Source organism: Rhinoderma darwinii, chromosome 1 (assembly GCF_050947455.1).
Source record: "Rhinoderma darwinii isolate aRhiDar2 chromosome 1, aRhiDar2.hap1, whole genome shotgun sequence".
In the NCBI taxonomy this organism is placed as follows: Eukaryota; Metazoa; Chordata; class Amphibia; order Anura; family Rhinodermatidae; genus Rhinoderma; species Rhinoderma darwinii.
Window position 1 is genome coordinate 518,192,968 of NC_134687.1, and position 21,197 is coordinate 518,214,164.

General features: G+C 41.6%; 1 protein-coding gene across 5 annotated transcripts in view; it reads left to right on the plus strand.

Moving 5' to 3' along the window:
• The window catches only part of LOC142659973 (colorectal mutant cancer protein), a 271,048-nt gene that overhangs the window by 179,411 nt on the left and 70,440 nt on the right, over positions 1–21,197 (plus strand). For all 5 annotated transcript variants that reach the window (XM_075836625.1, XM_075836622.1, XM_075836638.1 and 2 more), the window contains one exon: positions 359–501. In XM_075836625.1, the coding sequence (XP_075692740.1) occupies positions 359–501 (143 nt within the window). The remainder of the gene's footprint in view (positions 1–358; positions 502–21,197) is intronic.

Consider the following 21,197-nt stretch of genomic DNA (forward strand, 5'->3'; position numbering starts at 1 on the left):
TGCCACATAAACCATTTTGATAAATTTGTCACATTTTGATCCAGTTTTGACAATTCTTAAATTTATCTATGACACTATTGATAACTTTCCCCCAGTGTATAAAGCAATGTATACTTGGGGAATACATATAGGAAGACACAGTCTACTTGCCAAGATATGATTGTATCAACTTTTTTTTTAAATATTTTAAATAGTCATATATAGCCATTTTATCGAAGGTTACTAAAAAAAATTGTGCGTTTTAACCTTGGAAATCATTGGTTCAGCTTGAAGGAGACTTGCAACTTTGAACTTCTTTGTAAACCAGTTGCTCGTGCTGTGAGGGATGATCTCTGATTTGTGCGCTCTCTTTTTGCAGAGAAGAAGATGAGTATTCTGAACTGCGGTCAGAACACAGTCACAGCCAGCTTGAAGCCAATGATGATTCTCGCAGCATGGACCAGGACCAGACCTCTGTCTCCGTGCAAGAGAATCAGTCCACAATGGTCACAGTGGATATGGGTGAGTGAATAACACTATAACATAATAGAAATGTGTATTTAAAAGAGGTTCAATTAATGTTGTGTGATATTTTGCTATATATCACAATATTCTAATATGACGTTAGATAGAAAAAGTTATGACCTCTGAAATAACTAGGGTTAAAGGTATAAAATATTAACCGCTATTTGAGATATATATATATTTTATTTTTTTTCCTAAACGACCGTTCTATCACAAATGGGTTAAAATGATGAAATATAAGGCTCTGTTCATATAACCCTGTGAATGTGTATGCGCCCGGTAAGCTTCTGGCGAATACACAAAAATGCAGCCATAGGTACCTATTCACCCGAGTTTCCTTTTGGCCTCCTCCCCGGGGTGGTGTGCGTCAGCATGCGTTTTATTTATTTTACTGTATAGAAAAGTGCAAGAGGCTGCACTTACCGATACAGTGGGCCACCTTATAAAAACGTATACTGCGCTGTTTACTTTTTTTTTTAGATTGCGGCCAATAGCCAACCTATACCACTGTATGGCTAGACAGCGACGTATGTCAGAGGTATACGTCGGGAAATACTCCCAATGTGTAGCACCAACGCAATGTGAACAGAGCTTAACATAGACCGTTTTGGTCTTCTATTTGGTGCGCTAAAATAAAAGCAGAGTACAATACAATTTTTCTAAAAGGCTTTAGCAGACTGCTCAGGGAATAATGTGGTAATAAAAAAAATTAATACAATTCGAAAAGTATATAAAATAACACATACAAAAAGCTCCACCAAACCAATAAAGGAGAGGCACCTATTCTATGCTTGTTTGGTTTTCTGTAGGCACACAGAGATGGGATGATGTTTCAACCTTGGTTACCATTGTAAAGGGTTGTTGGGTTTACGCTTAATATGCTCATTGTGTAATTAGTGTTACGAGTGTACATGAAATATTTTTTGATTCAGGACTATGAAAGTCCTTCTTCACCTTTGACAGACATTCTACATGAAGAGTTTATTAATTTTACCATTGCTATGCTTATCTCATACTGATCCTGATTTAGAACCTGTATTTATAATCTGTTTACATCCACAGCTGCATTCACAATTCTGCAGGCTTCTGAGTTGGAATCTCCCAACATTGCCTTCTGGCTCATGCTCAGATGATAAGCATTATAGGGATATGCCGTCATCTCATGTAGAGAAACTAATTTTCTTAGAATCTAGTGCAGTAGGTGGCGTTGCATTATGGTACCTCAACTAAGCTGTTAGGAATTTGACTGTCAACAAGCAGTAGACCCGTTCCAATAACAGCAACCAGCAGAACTGTGAATGCTGCTCTGAGCTATTGGACATGTTGCAACCAAGGATCAATACTAAATTCGTAACGCAAATGGTCCATATATAGACGGTATGCTTATTCTGGTATGCAGAAAAATGGTGTCCTATAATTTATCTTTAGTTTGTACAGAATCAGTCCTACCCTGTTAAGTGTCATGCAGGAGACGTTTACAGTGAGGAACATTTTCTGGTTTTGCTGTACAGCATTTCATCCGACAAGGACAGACCTCATCTGATTAAACTTTCTGATGAATATTAATCATGGCAAGGCAATGTATTTGGCATCCAATGTAGAGATTCCAAACTGCGCCCATCCCTCTAGGCTTAAGGTGCAGTCACACGGTCAAAATACAACTTCAGGGTTTTTTCTTTACGCTTCTATGAATTCTAATAACCTTGATCAGATTACAAGGGAATGCTGCATGCTTATAAAAACATGTGCAGGACATGTAGAAGGTTTAGGTATGCAAAAAGAAGCATTTTGTCAAACCAACGACCTGACTTTTTCATACAGAGAAAAATTTTAATTTCTTCCAGCCTAAATGCCTAGGCAGAATTAATTCTGATGAAACCTCATTTTTATTATCATGATGCGTATTCATCTGCAGGTGATTGTAAAGAAAAATCTATATTCTATTTTGGAAGCAAGCCTGGTTGACCGGTATGACCGGATATTCAATTCTGAATTTACACCTGGAATGATACTTGTGCGAAAGGCCCCTGCCGTTTCCACTCAGAGTTTAAGAGATGGAAAAACCTCTTTAAATAGGGGGAGCATTTGATTATCTTTGAAACATGATTTCATAATGCATACACAAGCATTAAGGCCTCATGCACACGACCGTAGTGGTGTGCACGGCCCGTGATTTGCTCTTTTACCGTAAAACGTGTGGGATCAATCGGACTTCAGATGTGGCTAAATGCTTATACAATCAGATTTTGCCAAGGATTTCACACTTGCAAATGGTGAAGTCTGCGGCAGAAATATGCAACATATAAGGCACACTGCGGTAGCATGCCCTTAAATCTGTGCATGTATTTTCCATCATTAGTGTGGATAGGGTTTTGTAAAGCCCCAATCACTAATCACTAGCATTGGACTGTATTTTGTTGCGGCCTTCCATCGTGGAATCCACACCAAAAATCTGCCACACCCAAACATACCTTTAAAGAGGCTCTGATATCAGATTTTGCAACCCCTATCTCCTATTGCAGCAGATCGACGCTGCAATGTAGATAAGAGTAACGTCTTTTGTTTTTTTTTAAAACGAGCATTTTTGGCCAAGTTATGCCCATTTTTATATTTATGCAAATAAGGCTTTCTAAAGTACAACTGGGCATGTTTAAAGTTATGTCCAAGTGGGCGTGTATTGTGTGTGTACATCTGGGCGTTTTTACTTCTTTTACTAGCTGGGCGTTGTGACTAGGAGTGTATGATGCTGACGAATCAGCATCATCCACTTCTCTTCGTTACCACCCAGCTTCTGGCAGTGCACAGACACAGAGCGTGTTCTCGAGAGATCACGCTGTGACGTCACTTCCCCAGGTCCTGCATCGTGTCGGACGAGCGAGGACACATCGGCACCAGAGGCTACATTTGATTCTGCAGCAGCATCGGCGTTTGCAGGTAAGTCGATGTAGCTACTTACCTGCAAACGCTGATGCTGCTGCAGAATCGACTGTAGCCTCTGGTGCCGATGTGGCCGACACGATGCAGGACCTGGGGCAGGAAGTGAGTGACGTCACAGCGTGATCTCTCGAGAACACGCTGTGTGTCTGGGCACTGCCAGAAGCTGGGTGTTAACGAAGAGAAGTGGATGATGCTGATTTGTCAGCATCATACACTTCTATTCACAACGCCTAGCTAGTAAAAGAAGTAAAAACGCCCAGATGTACATACACAATACACGCCCACTTGTACATAACTTTAAACACGCCCAGTTGTACTTTAGAAAGCCTCATTTGCATAAATATAAAAATTGTCATAACTTGGCCAAAAATGCTCGTTTAAAAAAAACAAAAAACTTTACTCTTATCTACATTGCAGCGCCGATCTGCTGCAATAGGAGTTAGGGGTTGCAAAATCTGGTGACAGAGCCTCTTTAAAGAGGCTCTGTCACCACATTATAAGTGGCCTATGTTGTACATTATGTGATCGGCGCTGTAATGTAGATTACAGCAGTGTTTTTTATTTAGAAAAACGATCATTTTTGAATGAGTTATGACCTATATTAGCTTTATTCTAATGAGTTTCTCAATGGACAACTGGGCATGTTTTACTTTTTAGCCAAGTGGGCGTTGTACAGAGGAGTGTATGACGCTGACCAATCAGCGTCCTACACTTCTCTCCATTCATTTACACAGCACATAGGGATATAGCTATATCGCTATGTGCAGCCACATAAACACAGTAACGTTACTGCAGTGTCATAAAGCTAATATAGGTCATAATTAGTGTGTGTATGTGACTGCACATAGTGAACAATGCAGGTTTTCTATGTGCAGAACAAATGAATGGAGAGAAGTGTATGACGCTGATTGGTCAGCGTCATACACTTCTCTCCACAACGCCCACTTGGTAAAAAGTAAAACACGCCCAGATGGGCATTAGGAAACTCATTAGTATAAAGCTAAATTAGGTCGTAACTTTGTCAAAAATGAAAGTTTTTCTAAATAAAAAACACTGTTGTAATCTACATTACAGCGCCGATCACATCATGTACAATATAGGCCACTTATAATGTGGTGACAGAGCATCTTTAAAGAGACTCTGTCACCAGATTGTAAGTACCCTATCTCCTACATAATGTGATCGGTGCTGTAATGTAGATAACAGTGGTTTTTATTTTTAAAAACGATCGTTTTTGAGCAAGTTATGAACAATTTTAGATTTATGCTAATTAGTTTCTTAATGGACAACTGGTCGTGTTTTTACTTTTTACCAACTGGGCGTTGAACAGAGGAGTGTATGACGCTGACCGATCAGTGACAATCAGCGTCATACACTTCTCATTGTTCCAGCCCAGCTTCTTTCACTGCACAATCACGCTGTAACAATGGGCTGGAACATTGAGAAGTGTATGACGCTGATTCGTCACTGATTGATCAGCGTCATACACTCCTCTGAAAAACGCCCAGTTGTCTATTAAAGGGAATGTGTCACGAAAAAATTTATTTTTATATAATATTGCTTTTAGTATGTCATTAAAATAAATTTTATTTATTTGGGTTTTTGTTTTGTACTTTTTACTTTTTTCTTTCTTTAATGGGGTTGCCATTTTTTTTTTCATCCCAGTATGTGTCGATTAACGACACATACATCCCCATAGAGAATGCGAACGGGAGCCGTTCCATTCACTATAGTGTACGCCGTCTGTGTGGGAACGGCGCATGCGCCGCTCCCACACAGACCAAAGGGAAGGTCTTTAGTAGAGCGACATCCGGCGCAATTTTCATGTGGACCAGAAGCCGCGGCCGTACAGTAAGATGACAAAATTCCGGTCGCGGCTTCCGGCCATATGTTCAAGGGAGCGCAGACGGAAGGACTAGGAGCGGAGGCGGCAGCGGCGGCAGGAGCAGGTAAATTATGTTTGTGTTATACTGTGTGATTACCACTGTATCTAATCCTCCTACACTGTGCATTCGCTCAGAAAATGGCACACAGTGTAAGAGGTTTGAACATTCAACCCCCTCCTTTCTCCTGGCACTAGCCAGGATAAAGGAGAGGGGATTGTGTGAGGACACTAGAGCGAGTGTGTCTACTCCAAATTTGCAGCATAAAGCAATGAGGTTGCTTTACCACATGCCAATGCTGCAATTTTGGGAATTGCTCCCTCAAGTGACCAGCACATGGAAATGTTATAAAGTAGAATCTAATTTATAATATTTCCTGACTTGTGAAAAAATGAAAAAAAATTAAAACAATGTGTAATCATTTATATACTAACTGTTTAACTGAAAAATATATATATATTTCTAGCGACACATTCCCTTTAAGAAACTAATTATCATAAATTAAAATTGCTCATAACTTGCTCAAAAATGATCGTTTTTCAAAATAAAAACCACTGTTATCTACATTACAGCGCCGGTCACATTATGTAGGAGATAGGGCATTAATAATCTGGTGACAGAGCCTCTTTAAGGCCAGGGTCACACACACACACAGTTTTGATGCATTTTTTGGTCGCAATTTTTTACTCCGTTTTTTGAGCCAAACGCAGGAGTGGACATAAAAGAAAAAAATTATGCATCAGTCTTTTCTTTAAACTCTACCTTTCTTTTTGATCCACTTCTGGATTTGGTTAAAAAAAACAGAGCCTAAAAAGAGTTGTAGAGGATTAGAAAACTCGGCTACTTTCTTCTAAAAACAGCGGCACACCTGTCCATGGGTTGTGCCTGGTATTGCAGCTTAGCTCCATTGAAGTGATTGGGTTTATAATACTGTATAACCCCTTTAAGTGAAGAATTACACGGACCAGGGCCAGATTAGTGTTTTGTTTTTTATTAAACACATGATAGTAGTTACAGTTGTTACAGATTGAACTGTTGTGTGACAATGCTGAATCTCGTTAAGTCCTGATCCATATGTAAAGTATTTAGAGGAATTCTATATTGTATATCTTTTTAAAATGTCCTATTTTTTTTATATATTAGAACATTTATATTGTAAACTCTTTTAATGCTTTCCTTAAGTAGAGCACAGACAGTTCTACACTTCAAAGATGTTAACTAAAGGGTATTATTAAAATAATATTTTCCATTCTTTGATTGACATATGGAACGGCTAAATATTTTAAAGTACCATTGTCGCCCATCGTTGTTGACTAATAAGGTTACTGCCGTTTTTGGCATCACATTTATCTTTTTCCCTGACTGTTTCCATGAGAAAGTATGCTGAGCATATGTGCATGTTTTTTACATTACTGTCGCATATTGAACTATTTGTCACATTGTACTTTTATTGAGTGCAGAATTTGGTCAAGTAATCATTTTACTTCCACTAAACAACACAGAATTATAATCCTGTTTTATATTTCTATGTCTATTTGGTTTTTATTCTAAATAGAATATGTACATTCTTTTCTCTTATGAAAAAAATAAAAGAACAGAATAAGGGAATTCTAGTTTACATTAAAAAATCTTAGTCTCACTACATGTTACATTCTGCTACGGATTTCACCCTATACATTGAAAGGGTTAAGTCCGCAGCTTTTCTGCAACATAATGAGCATGCTGTGGTTTGGAAAATCTGCAGCCTGCTATTATTTCTGTGGGGAATTGTTCCGCTATGTGTGGATGGGGTTTTGAAAACATACGGAATACGCACCGCAAATCTGCAGCTATTCCGTCTGAACATGGCGGTATTAGATTGAAATGAAACAAGCAACATATTATACATGATTGTGCAGAGTCCTCCCGAGCAGGAGCCATTCTCTGGCAAATTAAAGGGGTTTCCGAGCAGGGGATAACTCCTCTATAATGTTTATATGCCCTAAAAGAGACAAACCCTGTCCGTATGCACTATTAAAGCATATGGACATTATAGAGGGTGGGCCCCCTCTAAGAGGGAGATAGGAAAACCGCTAATAAGTCGCAGCTCCAGCGGCCATGGTCATCATGTGATACATATATGATTATTCATGGGCGCCATGTAATACGTTTCCATATCGTCCCCCATGATGGCACACTAGGAGGATGATCCCTTGACTTCTGTAGGGAAAGGAACGGAGTGAGGTTAAAAGGGCCCCACCCTCAGCCTCCCACCAGTGTATTTCCTGTCCCTACAGGAGTCAGGACGAAGAGAGGATCCTCTTCCCCTTTGGGGGGGGGGGGGATTTGAAGTCTAACCTTCACGTGGAGGTCAGGATCGGGGGTCCCCTCCTTCCGGGATTCCACTTGGGGGGAGCGTACCCAGGGGTTTCCCCTCCCCCTTGTCGAAGATGGCACCCATTCGCCTCCGGTCCCGTCAGACTAGCGCTGGACGGAGTGAAGCACTTCCGCCGGTGTCCTACCCACGTTGGGTTTCAGCTAGGCGGCCAACATCCAGCAGAAGTGGCATCAGACGACTACACGGACGGAGGTGATGTCACAAGCGGGGACTGTATCGGGAACGCGGAGCAGGTAAAAGACCGGCGTGTTCAATACAATTTGCCGCGTGCATCCTGCTCTGAGGTCTGTGTTTTCCTAGCGTGTCCATTCCTGGCGCCGATTTGGTGGGTTCCCAGTTTGCAGATTCTGAAGTCTCCTGCAGATCTACCGTGAGTTTTTTCCCCCATGGGGAGATAATACCTGGATTGTTAAATGTAAGTTATTCTAGCTGGGTTTCCCTTTCTCATTATTAGATGGAGAAAGAGGGATTCCAAAAACCTAAGCATGGAGAGCTTAGAAGATCAAGAAAATGCGCTACATTCTCTAAGAAGCTGGCAGACGCGTACAAAAAGCAGTTATGTTCATCATGCATTAACCCTTTCAGGACCAAGCTCATTTTGGCCCTTGAGGACCAGCCCCATTTTTTTAAATCTGACGTGTCATTTTATGTGGTAATAACTCTGGAATGCTTTTGCCTATCCAAGCGATTCTGAGATTGTTTTCTCATAACATATTGTACTTTATGTTAGTGGAAAAATTTGGTCAATAAATTCATTGCTTATTTGTGAAAAACACTAAAATTTAAAGAAAATTTGCAAAAATTAAGATTTTTCTCATTTTAAAGAGGCTCTGTCACCACATTGTAAGTGCCTTATCTTGTACATAATGTAATCAAGTGTCCTGACAATGAATAGACATCCCATGGGCCCATGGGCGTGTTTTACTTTTTACCAAGTGGGCATTGTGGAGAGAAGTGTATGACGCTGACCAATCAGCATCATACACTTCTCTCCATTCATTTATTTTGCACATAGTAAACCTGCGTTGTTCACTGTGTGCAGTCACATACACACACACTAACGTTAATCAAGTGTCCTGACAATGTATAGATATTACCTCCAGCCAGGACGGGATGTGTATTCAATATCCTGACACTTCGCTAACGTTTGTGGTTGATTTGCAGCAGAGCAGACGTAGTCTCGCTGTAAATGACAGTTTACAGTGTAATCTCGCGAGACTACGCCTGCTGTGCTGTAAATCAACCACAGACGTTAGCGAAGTGTCAGGATTCTGATACATCCCGTCCTGGCTGGAGGTAATGTCTATACATTGTCAGGACACTTGATTAACGTTCGTGTGTATGTGACTGCACATAATGAACAACGCAGGTTTACTATGTGCAGAACAAGTGAATGAAGAGAAGTGTATGACGCTGATTGGTCAGCGTCATACACTTCTCTCCACAACGCCCACTTGGTAAAAAGTAAAACACGCCCAGATGGGCATTAGGAAACTCATTAGTATAAAGCTAAATTAGGTCGTAACTTTGTCAAAAATGATCGTTTTTCTAAATAAAAAACACTGTTGTAATCTACATTACAGCGCGGATCACATTATGTACAAGATAGGCCACTTATAATGTGGTGACAGAGGCTCTTTAAATGTATCTACTTGTAAAACAGATAAGTAATACCACACAAAATTGTTGCTAATTAAAATCCACCATATGTCTACTTTATATTTGCATAGTTTTTTGAACATTATTTAATTTTTCTAGGACGTTACAAGGCTTAGAACTTTAGCAGCAATTTCTGACATTTTCAAGAAAATTTCAAAAGGCTATTTTTCAAGGACCCGTTCAGTTCTGAAGTGGCTTTGAGGGCCTTATGTACTTGACAGACCCCATAAATCACCCCATTTTAAAAACTGCACCCCTCAAAGTATTCAAAACAGCATTCAGAAAGTGTTTTAACCATTTAGGCGTCTCACAGGAATTAAAGCAAAGTAGAGGTGAAATTTACAAACTTCATTTTTTTTGCTGAAATTCATTTGTAATAAAACAATTTCTGTAACACAGAAGGTTTTACCAGAGAAACGCAACTCAATATTTATTGCCCCGATAGAAATATCCCACATGTGGCCCTACTGTTCTAATGGACTGAAACACAGGCCTCAGAAACAAAGGAGCACCTAGAAGATTTTGGGGCCTCCTTTTTTTTAGAATATATTTTAGGCACCATGTCAGGTTTGAAGAAGTCTTGTGGTGCCAAAACAGTGGAAATTCCCCAAAAGTGACATGGTTTTGGAAACTATACCCCTCAAGGACTTTATCTAGGGGTATAGTTAGCATCTTGACCCCTCAGTTCTTTTGCTATATTTATTGGAGTTTGTCTGTGAAAATGAAAATCTACTTTTTTTTCTGAAAAATATTAAAAAGTTAAATTTTTACAAGGAATATAGAATAAAAAAAGCACCCCAAAACTTGTAAAGCTATTTCTCCCCATTACGGCAATACCCCATATGTGGTAATAAACTGCTGTTTAGACTGACGGCAGAGCTTAGAAGGGAGTGAGCGGCATTTGGCTTTTGGAGCGCAGATGTTGCTTGGTAGTAGTTCGGTTTGGAGTTTTGCTGGTATTTCAGCTTATAATGTTGGGGCATATCTAAGCTGGGCAGAGAAAATCAGGGCATAATAAGGGTATAATAATGGGGTAAATAAATAATAATTCATAGATATGTGGCCGGTGTCGCACGGATAAATGTTGCCCAATCTTATCCGCTTTTGGAACGCTCTACACAATCTCTGTCCCTATATTCTGACTGCCAGAACGTTTTTATTTTTTCTCCACCGGAGCTGTGCGAGGGCTTATTTGTTCCGTTACAATCTGTAGTTTTCATTGGTTTTCATTGGTACTGTTTTGGGGTACATGTGGCTTTTTGATCAATTTTTATTCTACATTTTGTGAGGGGTGATGACCAAAAAAATTGTGATGCCGGCATTGTTTTTAAAAAAAATTTGAGGTGTTCACCGTGCGGGAAATCTAATATTATAGTTTTATAGTTTGGGTCGTTACGAACGCGGTGATACCAAATATGTGTACTTTTTTTAACGTGTTCATTTTAAGCAATTTTTGTTTTTACACTTTTATAAAACATTTTTATAACTTTTTTTTTTTCCTTTTAGACCTGCAGCACTGATAGCTGCTATAATACATTACACTACGAAGGTAGTGTAACGTGTTATAAACTGTCAGTGTGATGCTGAGAGTCACACTGACAGGAAGCCTATCGGACCAGCCTCCAGCTGGTCCTCATAGGCTTCCGTGCATGGCAGACCTGGAGGCTGTTGTATGGTCTACGGTTTTGCCATGCAACCGACGGCAGCACCTGCAATCGGTCCGCGGGAAAGTTTGTTGTAGCAACAAACTTTCCAGTTTGTTGCTACAACAAACTTTCCCTGCGATCACATGATCGGGGCCTGAACCAATCAGGTCCTGATCATGTCTCCGGGACCAGAAACCGGGGTTAACAGAGCAATCTGGGTGTCAGCACTGCCCTGAGACACCCGGATCGCGCTTTTAACACCCACTGTGAATTCACGTCGGCGCTGCACAGAGCCCAGCAAGCTCCGTTGTGAATTTACTGTGGGCGGTCGGGATACAGTTAGAAATGGTGATCATATTCTCTGTAGCCAAACCAATAGGTTCGGCTGTCAGAGAATAAGTTGCTGGGTAGCCGTGGACACTGACACCACCGGCGTCAGAGCGATCTTCCCAGCGCTATGAGTGCAGAACGAGAGGTCTGCAGATTCACGTCCTATCTGCAAGGGGTATATGCGAATAGGCCGTGAATCTGCAGATTGTCAGCATGAAAGGGTTAATAAACTAATCAAAGATGAACAACCTTCCCTCATGGAGGACTTACGTTCCATGATCAGAGAGGAGGTACAATCCTCCCTATCCGCTATACAGCCTCAATACGCGGCCACTCTTCCCCCGTATAAAACGGCAGAATTATTATTTTTCCTCTATGGATGTGGATGATTTACTAAAAGCGGTCAGGGGTACAATGAATATCGAGGAGTTTGCAAAACAAAAGACCATCCAGGACGAAATGTTTGGTGGTTTAAGATAAAAAAAGAAGCGCGTTTTCCCTATTAACGAAAATGTATTTGAGTTAATAAACGAGGAATGGAAGGACTCCGAAAGAAGGCTGGAAGTCTCCCGTGAATTTAAGAATCACCTCCTTTTTGATAAACAGGATACAGGCATCTGGGATGAGATCCCTAAAGTAGATATTCAGATGGCAAAGGTAGTTAAACAAACATCCTTGCCATTTGAAGATTCTGCTCAGCTAACAGACCCCATGGATCGGAAGTCTGACTGTCTCCTAAAGAAGGCCTGGGAGACATCAAAGTTTAACATGAAAACTAACATAGCAGCCACTTCAGTAGCTAGAACCCTATTTGTTTGACTAGGTGTGCTAGTGACCCACCTCAAGGTAAAAACGCCCAGGGACCAATTAGCGGAGTCAATTCTTCTCCTAAAAGTAGCTACGGGTTTCCTAGCAGATGCCTCGGCGCAATGCATTGCGCCGAGGCATCTGCTAGGAAACCCGTTCGTAACCAAGGAAGGGGCCCTCACTAATGCTGCGAGAAGATCTCTGTGGTTAAGATACTGGCAGAGGGGGGGGGGGGAGACACCCGTTCAAAGAATAGGCTTTTGTAACATCCCGTTTAGGGGGGAATATGTTTTTGGTCCAGACCTAGACAAAATACTAGAGAAGGCGGCAGATAGGAAAAAGGGATTTCCAGAGGATAAACCATCTATAAGGAAGTTTCCCTTTCCTTTCCTTCTATAGTTTTCACCCTGGGGCCTTTGGGAACGAATGACAGGTTGTTGGAGTTATCCAAAAGGGGGGAGGGGTAGAGGCTTCTTGCTAAACCCTAATAGACTGGAAAACAGACCATGACATCAGAGTCGGAGGAAGGAAATTCTACAATCTATGGAGCAACATCACCCAGAACAAATGGGTCCTAGACATAATAAGAAACGGCTACCGTGTGGCATTTTCAACCCTTCCTCCGAGGAGATTTGTTCGGACAACACATCCCTCACAATTTCTGAAGATTCATATCAGAAAGCTACACCAGAGAGGCGTAATATCTCAAGGACCTCAGGATCAGTGGGGAGAAGGTCACTACTCCTCTCTGTTTCTTATTAAAAAAAAAAAGCCAGACAGATCATACAGGCTAATAATAAACCTGAAACCTCTCAACAATTACATAATTTACAGGAGGTTCAAGATGGAATTAGTATCATCCACCACTCCCCAAATAAAGAAAGGGGCTTACATGTGTACCCTGGATCTAAAGGACGCTTACTACCACATCCCCATTTATCCCTTCTCGCAGTAGTTCCTAAGGTTTGCCGTAAAGGACACGACGGGCCGGGTGGTCCATTACCAATTTACAGCTCTCCCCTTGGGAATTTCACCCGCCCCACGGGTATTTACAAAAATGATGATAGAGGTGATAGCTTCATTTCGCAGACAGGGAATTATAATCCCCTATATGGGCGACTGCCTAATTACAGCAGAGACCCAGGATATTCTTTCCACTCAAGTAAAGCTAGTTACAAACCAACTAGCAGAACTGGGTTGGGTAATAAGCTACCAAAAATCAAACTGGATTCCGGACACTCGGATGAAATTTCTAGGTGTCATTCTGGACTCTACCCTACAAATGTCCTTATTACTGGGAGAAAACAAGGTCCATAATCTCCAATATCAGAAGGTTTCATAAAGCCACCTCTTACAAAATAAGAGCGGCGATGAGTATACTAGGTCAGATGACAGCCTGCATTCAGTCAGTAGCCTGGAGCCAAAACCATTCCCGTCCACTCCAGAGATGCATACTGGCCTCATGGGACAAAAAACAGCTATCCCTAGATCGGAAGATAAAAATACATCAGAAGATAAAATCTTCCCTATATTGGTGGACAGAGCACTCAAACCTCAGGAGGGGTGTAATTTGGCATCAGTCTCCAGCAATCCTAGTTCTGGCAGATGCACGTAAAAAAGGTTGGTGAGCCAAACTCCCGGACAATTATATTCAGGGGAATTGAGAGCACTCGGGAAACACTGAGGTCAAGTTCCTTCAACTTTCAGAACAACCATGTCTAGATACTATCAGACAACATGACGACAGTATCTTTTCTGAAACACCAGGGGGGTACCAGATCTCCCTCCCTGTCTCAGAAAATATTATTTTGGGTAGAACAAAACCTGCTTTCTCTATCGGCCATTCACCTAAAAGGCTTGGAGAATACAGAGGCAGATTCCCTCAGCAGGAAAAACCTAGATCCGGGCGAATGGTCTCTGAATCACAATGTCTTTCTTCAGATCACACGGCTATGGGGGTTTCCTCAAGTGGACCTATTTGCGAACAGATTAAATTCCAAAACAGAGCTCTTCTTCTCTCTAAACCCCCAGGATCGTTCCCTAGGCATAGATGCTCTATCTCAGCCTTCGGACATGGATCTAGCTTACGCCTTTCCACCACTCCCGCTGATATCAAGGGTCCTTAAAAAGCTTTACAAGGAAGATCTGAAACTCATTTTGATTGTTCCATTCTGGCCAAAAAAGGCCTGGTTTCCAATCCTGAGGGAATTGGCACTGGAAGACCCTATAGAACTTCCTTTAAGACCTGATCTACTAGTACAGGGGCCACTACGACATCAGAGTCTCCAGAACCTTCACTTATCAGTCTGGGTCCTGAAGGGGCACTGCTCAAAGAAAGGGGTTTATCCCAGAAGGTAATAACAACCCTAAAAGCTAGTCAGTTACTTCCGCAATTTATCTAAAGATTTGGAAGAAATTTACCTCCTGGTGTGGAAACCAACCCCTGGACCAGAATCATCCAGTGATCCAGCAGATTTTGGATTTTTTACAGCAGGGGCTGGATCTAGGTCTTAGACCAAGCACCCTCCGAGTACAGGTCTCTGCACTTAGTACGGTTTTTGACACCCAACTGTCAGAGCACAGACAGGTGAAAAGATTCATGTGTGCAGCCTCAAGACTAAGGCTGACTATTAGACAGTCATCCCCGCAATGGGAACTCTGCGTTTTCCTCAGGGCCCTAACTAGACCCCCCTTTGAACCAATCGAAGATGTAGACCTCAAACACTTGTCCCTTAAAGAGGCTCTGTCACCAGATTTTGCAACCCCTATCTGCTATTGCAGCAGATAGGCGCTGCAATGTAGATTACAGTAACGTTTTTATTTTTAAAAAACGAGCATTTTTGGCCAAGTTATGACCATTTTTGTAGTTATGCAAATGAGGCTTGCAAAAGTCCAAGTGGGTGTGTTTAAAAGTAAAAGTCCAAGTGGGCGTGTATTATGTGCGTACATCGGGGCATTTTTAATACTTTTACTAGCTGGGCGTTCTGATGAGAAGTATCATCCACTTCTCTTCAGAACGCCCAGCTTCTGGCAGATCACGCTGTGACGTCACTCACAGGTCCTGCATCGTGTCGGCCACATCGGCACCAGAGGCTACAGTTGATTCTGCAGCAGCATCAGCGTTTGCAGGTAAGTAGCTACATCGACTTACCTGCGAACGCCGATGCTGCTGCAGAATCAACTGAAGCCTCTGGTGCCGATGTGTCCTCGCTCGTCTGACACGATGCAGGACCTGTGAGTGACGACACAGCGTGATCTCTCGAGAACACGCTGTGTCTGCACTGCCAGAAGCTGGGCGTTCTGAAGAGAAGTGGATGATACTTCTCATCAGAACGGCCAGCTAGTAAAAGTATTAAAAACGCCCCGATGTACGCACATAATACACGCCCACTTGGACTTTTGCAAGCCTCATTTGCATAACTACAAAAATGGTCATAACTTGGCCAAAAATGCTCGTTTTTTAAAAATAAAAACGTTACTGTAATCTACATTGCAGCGCCTATCTGCTGCAATAGCAGATAGGGGTTGCAAAATCTGGTGACATAGCCTCTTTAAAGTTGCCTTTCTAATAGCGATAACCACAGCAAAGAGACTGGGAGAAATACAGGCGCTATCCACAGAAGAACCCTACCTTAGGATAACGGATGATAGAATAGTACTAAACCTGGATCCCAATTTCCTTACAAAGGTTGTATCAGATTTTTATAGAAATCCGTTATTTACTGTCCTTTATTTTGTCAGAACCCCAGGAATCAAAAAGAAGAGGAATTTTAATTCTCTTGATGTTAGAAGGGCAGTCTTACAATACTTACAGGTTACTGCAGACTGGTGGAAAGATTCCAACCTCCTAATCCAATTTTGGGGGAAAAAGAAAGGACAAAAAAACCTCAAACGCTACCACTGCTACATGGATAAAGACAGCAATTAAAATGTGTTATTCTCTTGAAGGAAAGTCAGTTCCTGTAAACATCAGGGCCCATTCCACCAGATCCACAGCTTCATCATGGGCATAAAGGGGAGGACCTTCGCTAGACCAGATTTGTACGGCAAAGACTTGGGCTAGCTCCCTTACCTTTGCAAAACATTATAGGCTATACCTTTCATCCAGTAGAGACTTTGCCTTCGGCCGCAAAGTACTTCATGCGGTAGTCCCACCCTGGGGGACGATATGGAAAGTAAGAATTAGTGTTACCGGTAATTCCGTTTCCTTGAGTCCCGCAATGCGGAAAACATTTACCCATCCTACCTTCTTAGGGGTATGTGAAGTTAACATGCAGTTAGGATTAGCTACTTCCTTCTGGTGTAGTGATATGGTACACACTGGTGGGAGGCTAAAAGTGGGGCCCTTTTAACGTCTCTCAGTTCCTGTCCCTACAGAGGTCAAGGGATCATCCTCCTAGTACGTCGTCATGGAGGACTAAAGGAAATGGAATTACCGCTGAGGCTGGGTTCACACGACCATGTTACGTCCGTAAAGTACGGAACGTATTTCGGCCGGAAGACCCGGACCGAAGACAGTGCAGGGAGCCGGGCTCCTAGCATCATCGTTATGTACGATGCTAGGAGTCCCTGCCTCGCTGCAGGACAACTGTCCCGTACTGTAATCATGATTACAGTACGGGACAGTAGTTCCACGCAGAGGCAGGGACTCCTAGCGTCGTACATCACTATGATGCTAGGAGCCCGGCCCCCTGCAGTGTGTTCGGTCCGGGTCTTCCGGCCGAAATACGTTCCGTACATTACGGACGTAACATGGTCGTGTGAACCCAGCCTAAGACTAATTCTTAGTTTTCACCGTGCGCACACTTAATTTTAGGAGCGGGCAATGGCTGTATTACACAGCCGCAGCCGCGCTCTATAACGGCGGAGATCAGAGAAACCTTTCATCTCTGCCGCTATTCCGCTGAATGCTGCGATCAAAGCTGACTGCAGCATTCAGGGGAAAATGAGATGGGGATTCCCCTTGGATTGCATCACAGGGAATTCCTGTGACACGATTGAGGGACATACCATATATGGCCAGACGTCCCAGGGTCCATTGAAGGACCCCAGGGCTGTCTTACCATATTTCCTGTTAGGGCATATTTAGGTATGTCCTAACAACTTTCTGTGTACTATAAGTACACAGGCTAATGTACTGGCATATATTTGATATATGCCAGTACATTAAAGTTTAAAAATCAAGTAAAAACATAAAGTAATCTTAAATAAAAATAATACACATATACCTTTCTTTACAATAAACATTAAAATAAGTCTCAATACATAAAATATAGACATATTCGGTATTGGCGCGGCCGTAATAACCTGCACCACAATTTTTTTTTGTCTCATTTATGATGTGTACGCTGTAAAAACAAAACAAAAAAAAACGTCTTTCACTTATTAATGTAAGGCACGAGGTGTGATGAATTTAACCTCCATGTGCCTCACATTAATAGTAATTAACCCCATCATGTACCTTACACATTAACCCATTAAGACTGAGAAACATGATGGGGTTAATTACTATTAATGTGAGGCACATTCAAAATTCATCACACCTCGTGCCTCACATCAGAAAATGGAAGAACTTTTTTTTTTATTACTGTTGGCAAAGTATCGTTTTGGTATCGAAATCGCAATACTACACAAAGTATCGGTATCGAAGTCCAAATTCTGGTATCGCGACATCCCTACTCTCTAGTGGACGGTCGTCCTCTGTGCATAGATATGGAATAATGTGTTGACATTCTAGGATTATTGTGAGACGTTCCCGAAAGGGGTTCTAAACTAATAGACATTATTGGTAAACTCTTTGAGCAGGAGGGAAGAATAGTTCCACCCACAGCCACATCCTATTGGCAGGAGCGAGAAAGCTTCTTGCATTGAAGTCAATGTAACCAGCTCGTCCTAAAAGCCTTGTACATAGGGCATGACTACGAGTTACACAGTTCTCTTCTCCTCCACCCATCAGTGTTGTGCCAAGAGCGGCATCATTTTAACTGTTCCCATTGCAAAGTGTACACAGTAAAGGCCATTTTATACGGGCCAATGATTAGGCAAACAAGTGTTCATACAGATACTCGTTCCCGATCATTTCCCGGTGTAAACAGGGCAACGATCAGCCGATAAACAAGCAAACACTCGTTCATTGGCAGATTGCATCTTTTAAGTAACACAAAATATTATCGTTGTCTGCAGCACATCTCCTTGTGTAAATATGGAGATATGCTGCCAACATGATGGAAGTGTATGATGATAAGAGATCGTAGTAATGGTCGCTCGTACCTATACAATACTGATCATATCTCCTTGCAAAAAGAGCAAACGAGCGCCGATCAAAAAGCTCTCTCGTTGATCGGTGCTTATTTTTATGGCCCATATTGGCCCTTCTGGCTTATAAATACTGATGTAAAATACACAAGTGTGAATAAGGCCTAAGGCAAGATTACACCACATGTCCTTTTGGGATATGTTTGGCTGGGATACATCGGAATCCCGCAACCCCAAGTCTATTGAAAAGCATAGTCGACTGCACTTTTTAATACAACTGTATAATACCGTGCGTCATACAAGGTTTATTTTGTGTGGCTGTCTATGGCAGATGTACGGTATTAAACTGTGTAGACATTCGGTTGCATACACCGTGTTCCAAATTATTATGCACATTGGATTTAAGTGTCATAAACATTTAATTATTAGTTTTTCAATTAAACTCATGGATGGTATTGTGTCTTAGGGCTCTTTGGATCATTGTAATCAATCTCAGACACCTGTGATATGTAGTTTGCCAGGTGTGCCCAATTAAAGGAAAACTACTTAAGAAGGACGTTGCACATTATTAAGCAGGCCACAGGTTTCAAGGAATATGGGAAAGAAAAAGGATCTCTCTGATGCCCAAAAGCATGAAATAGTGCAATACCTTGGACAAGGTATGAAAACATTAGATATTTCAAGAAAACGTAAGCGTGATCATCGTACTGTGAAAAGATTTGTGGCTGATTCAGAGCACAGACGGGTTCGTTCAGATAAAGGCATAATGAGGAAGGTTTCCTCCAGACAAATTAATAGGATTAGGAGAGCAGCTGCTAAAATGCCATTGCAAAGCAGCAAACACGTATTTGAAGCCGCTGGTGCCTCTGGAGTCCCGCGAACCTGAAGGTGTAGGATCCTCCAGAGGTTTGCAAGTGTGCATAAAGCTATTATTTGGCCACCCCTAAACAATGCTCACAAGCAGAAATGGTTGCAGTGGGCTCAGAAATACTTGAAGACTATTTTCAAACCGTGTTGTTTACTGATGAGTGCCGTGCAACCCTGGATTGTCCAGATGGATGGAGTAGTGGATGGTTGGTGAATGGCCACCATGTCCCAACAAGGCTGCGACGTCAGCAATGAGGTGGCGGAGTCATGTTTTGGGCTGGAATCATGGGGAGAGAGCTGGTAGGCCCCTTTAGGGTCCCTGACAGTGTGAAAATGACCTCTGCAAAATACGTAGAGTTTATGACTGACCACTTTCTTCCGTGGTACAAAAAGAAGAACCGTGCCTTCCGTAGCAAAATTATCTTCATGCATGACAATGCACCATCTCATGCTGCAAAGAATACCTCTGTGTCATTGGCTGCTATGGGCATAAAAGGAGAGAAACCCATGGTGTGACCCCCATGTTCCCCTGTGCTCAACCCTATTGAGAAACTTTGGAGCATCCTCAAGAAAAATATCTATAAGGGTGGGAGGCAGTTCACATCAAAACAGAAGCTCTGGGAGGTTATTCTGACATTCTGCAAAGATATTCAAGCAGAAACTGTCCAAATACTCACAAATTCAGTGGATGCAAGAATTGTGAAGGTGATATCAAAGAAGGGGTCCTATGTTAACATGTAACTTGGCCTGCTAAGTTTTTTTTTGATTGAAAGAGCTTTTGATTTCTGTAAATATGACCTCCTGATGCTGCAAATTCAACAAATTACCATTTTAGTTCTCTTTACAACCTTTAAAATGTTTTGAACTCTGTTGTGTAATATAATAATTTGAAACAGTGCATTTTGAGTTTTTTACTTCTAAAAAAAAATCTGTTATCATTAGGAGATTTGTTCAATAAAATTTGCATTATACTCCAACGGTTGATGGCTTGAAGATTATACTGACTGTCATTTGCATCGACTATTTAGGAAAATCAGCGAAAAATAACATTTGCATAATAATTTGGAATACGTTGTATGTCTGTCTATACGTTCAGTGGGGACTATTTCAAACCATCTTTCTGAACATGGTGGAAATTTAGCAATTGTTTATTGGTAAGAAACCCTTTAATTCAGCATGGAATGTATCCTAACTTCATACTGAAATGACTTCACCCTGTACCCATAACCACATACATGCAGTGACTTTGGGACAATTACACGTCATGAGCCATGATATTGCAATGTTAATGGGTTACTTATCTTTTGCCAGACCCAAGTTATACCAGATGACTATCCTATTTCTTTCAGTTACCAGAAATTTTGCCCAAACGTTCTCCATCTGCAGTAAGATTTCTTATTAAGATGACATCACTGGTTATGGTTCCAAGATTATTTGTTGTATATTTTGGCTGTAGTGTAAAAAATATGCAGCAAATTACTGGCCCCACGTGGTGGAGAAAATCTAAAGACACGTAATTGGACAATGAAAGCGCTGCCTCTTTAGGAGACCTTAAAGTATAGTCCTATTTATTTTCTTAAGCCAACACCACAGTCATCATAAATTAGACTTTGCCTTAGTTGCTAAGCTGCCGATTAAGCAAAACTGCCATTACCCGCTATATTTATTTAGTTAAATCTCCCAACCCACCCTCTGCTATAAACGTCTCTTTCACAGTATATGCCTGAAACCTCAAGCCCATATCAAATATATGCTGTGCTTTCTGAAGGATGAAAGTCACGCTGCAGCCTTTCTTCATTTTGCAGCCACCAAGCAAAACCTGATACATTACAATTTACTTAAACCATCATGAAAATCATGAAACCTCTCACATTAAAGCCTCTGTCCTTTGGGGAATGGCTGGCTGTGTGCTATAAACCTCACAATCTCGCC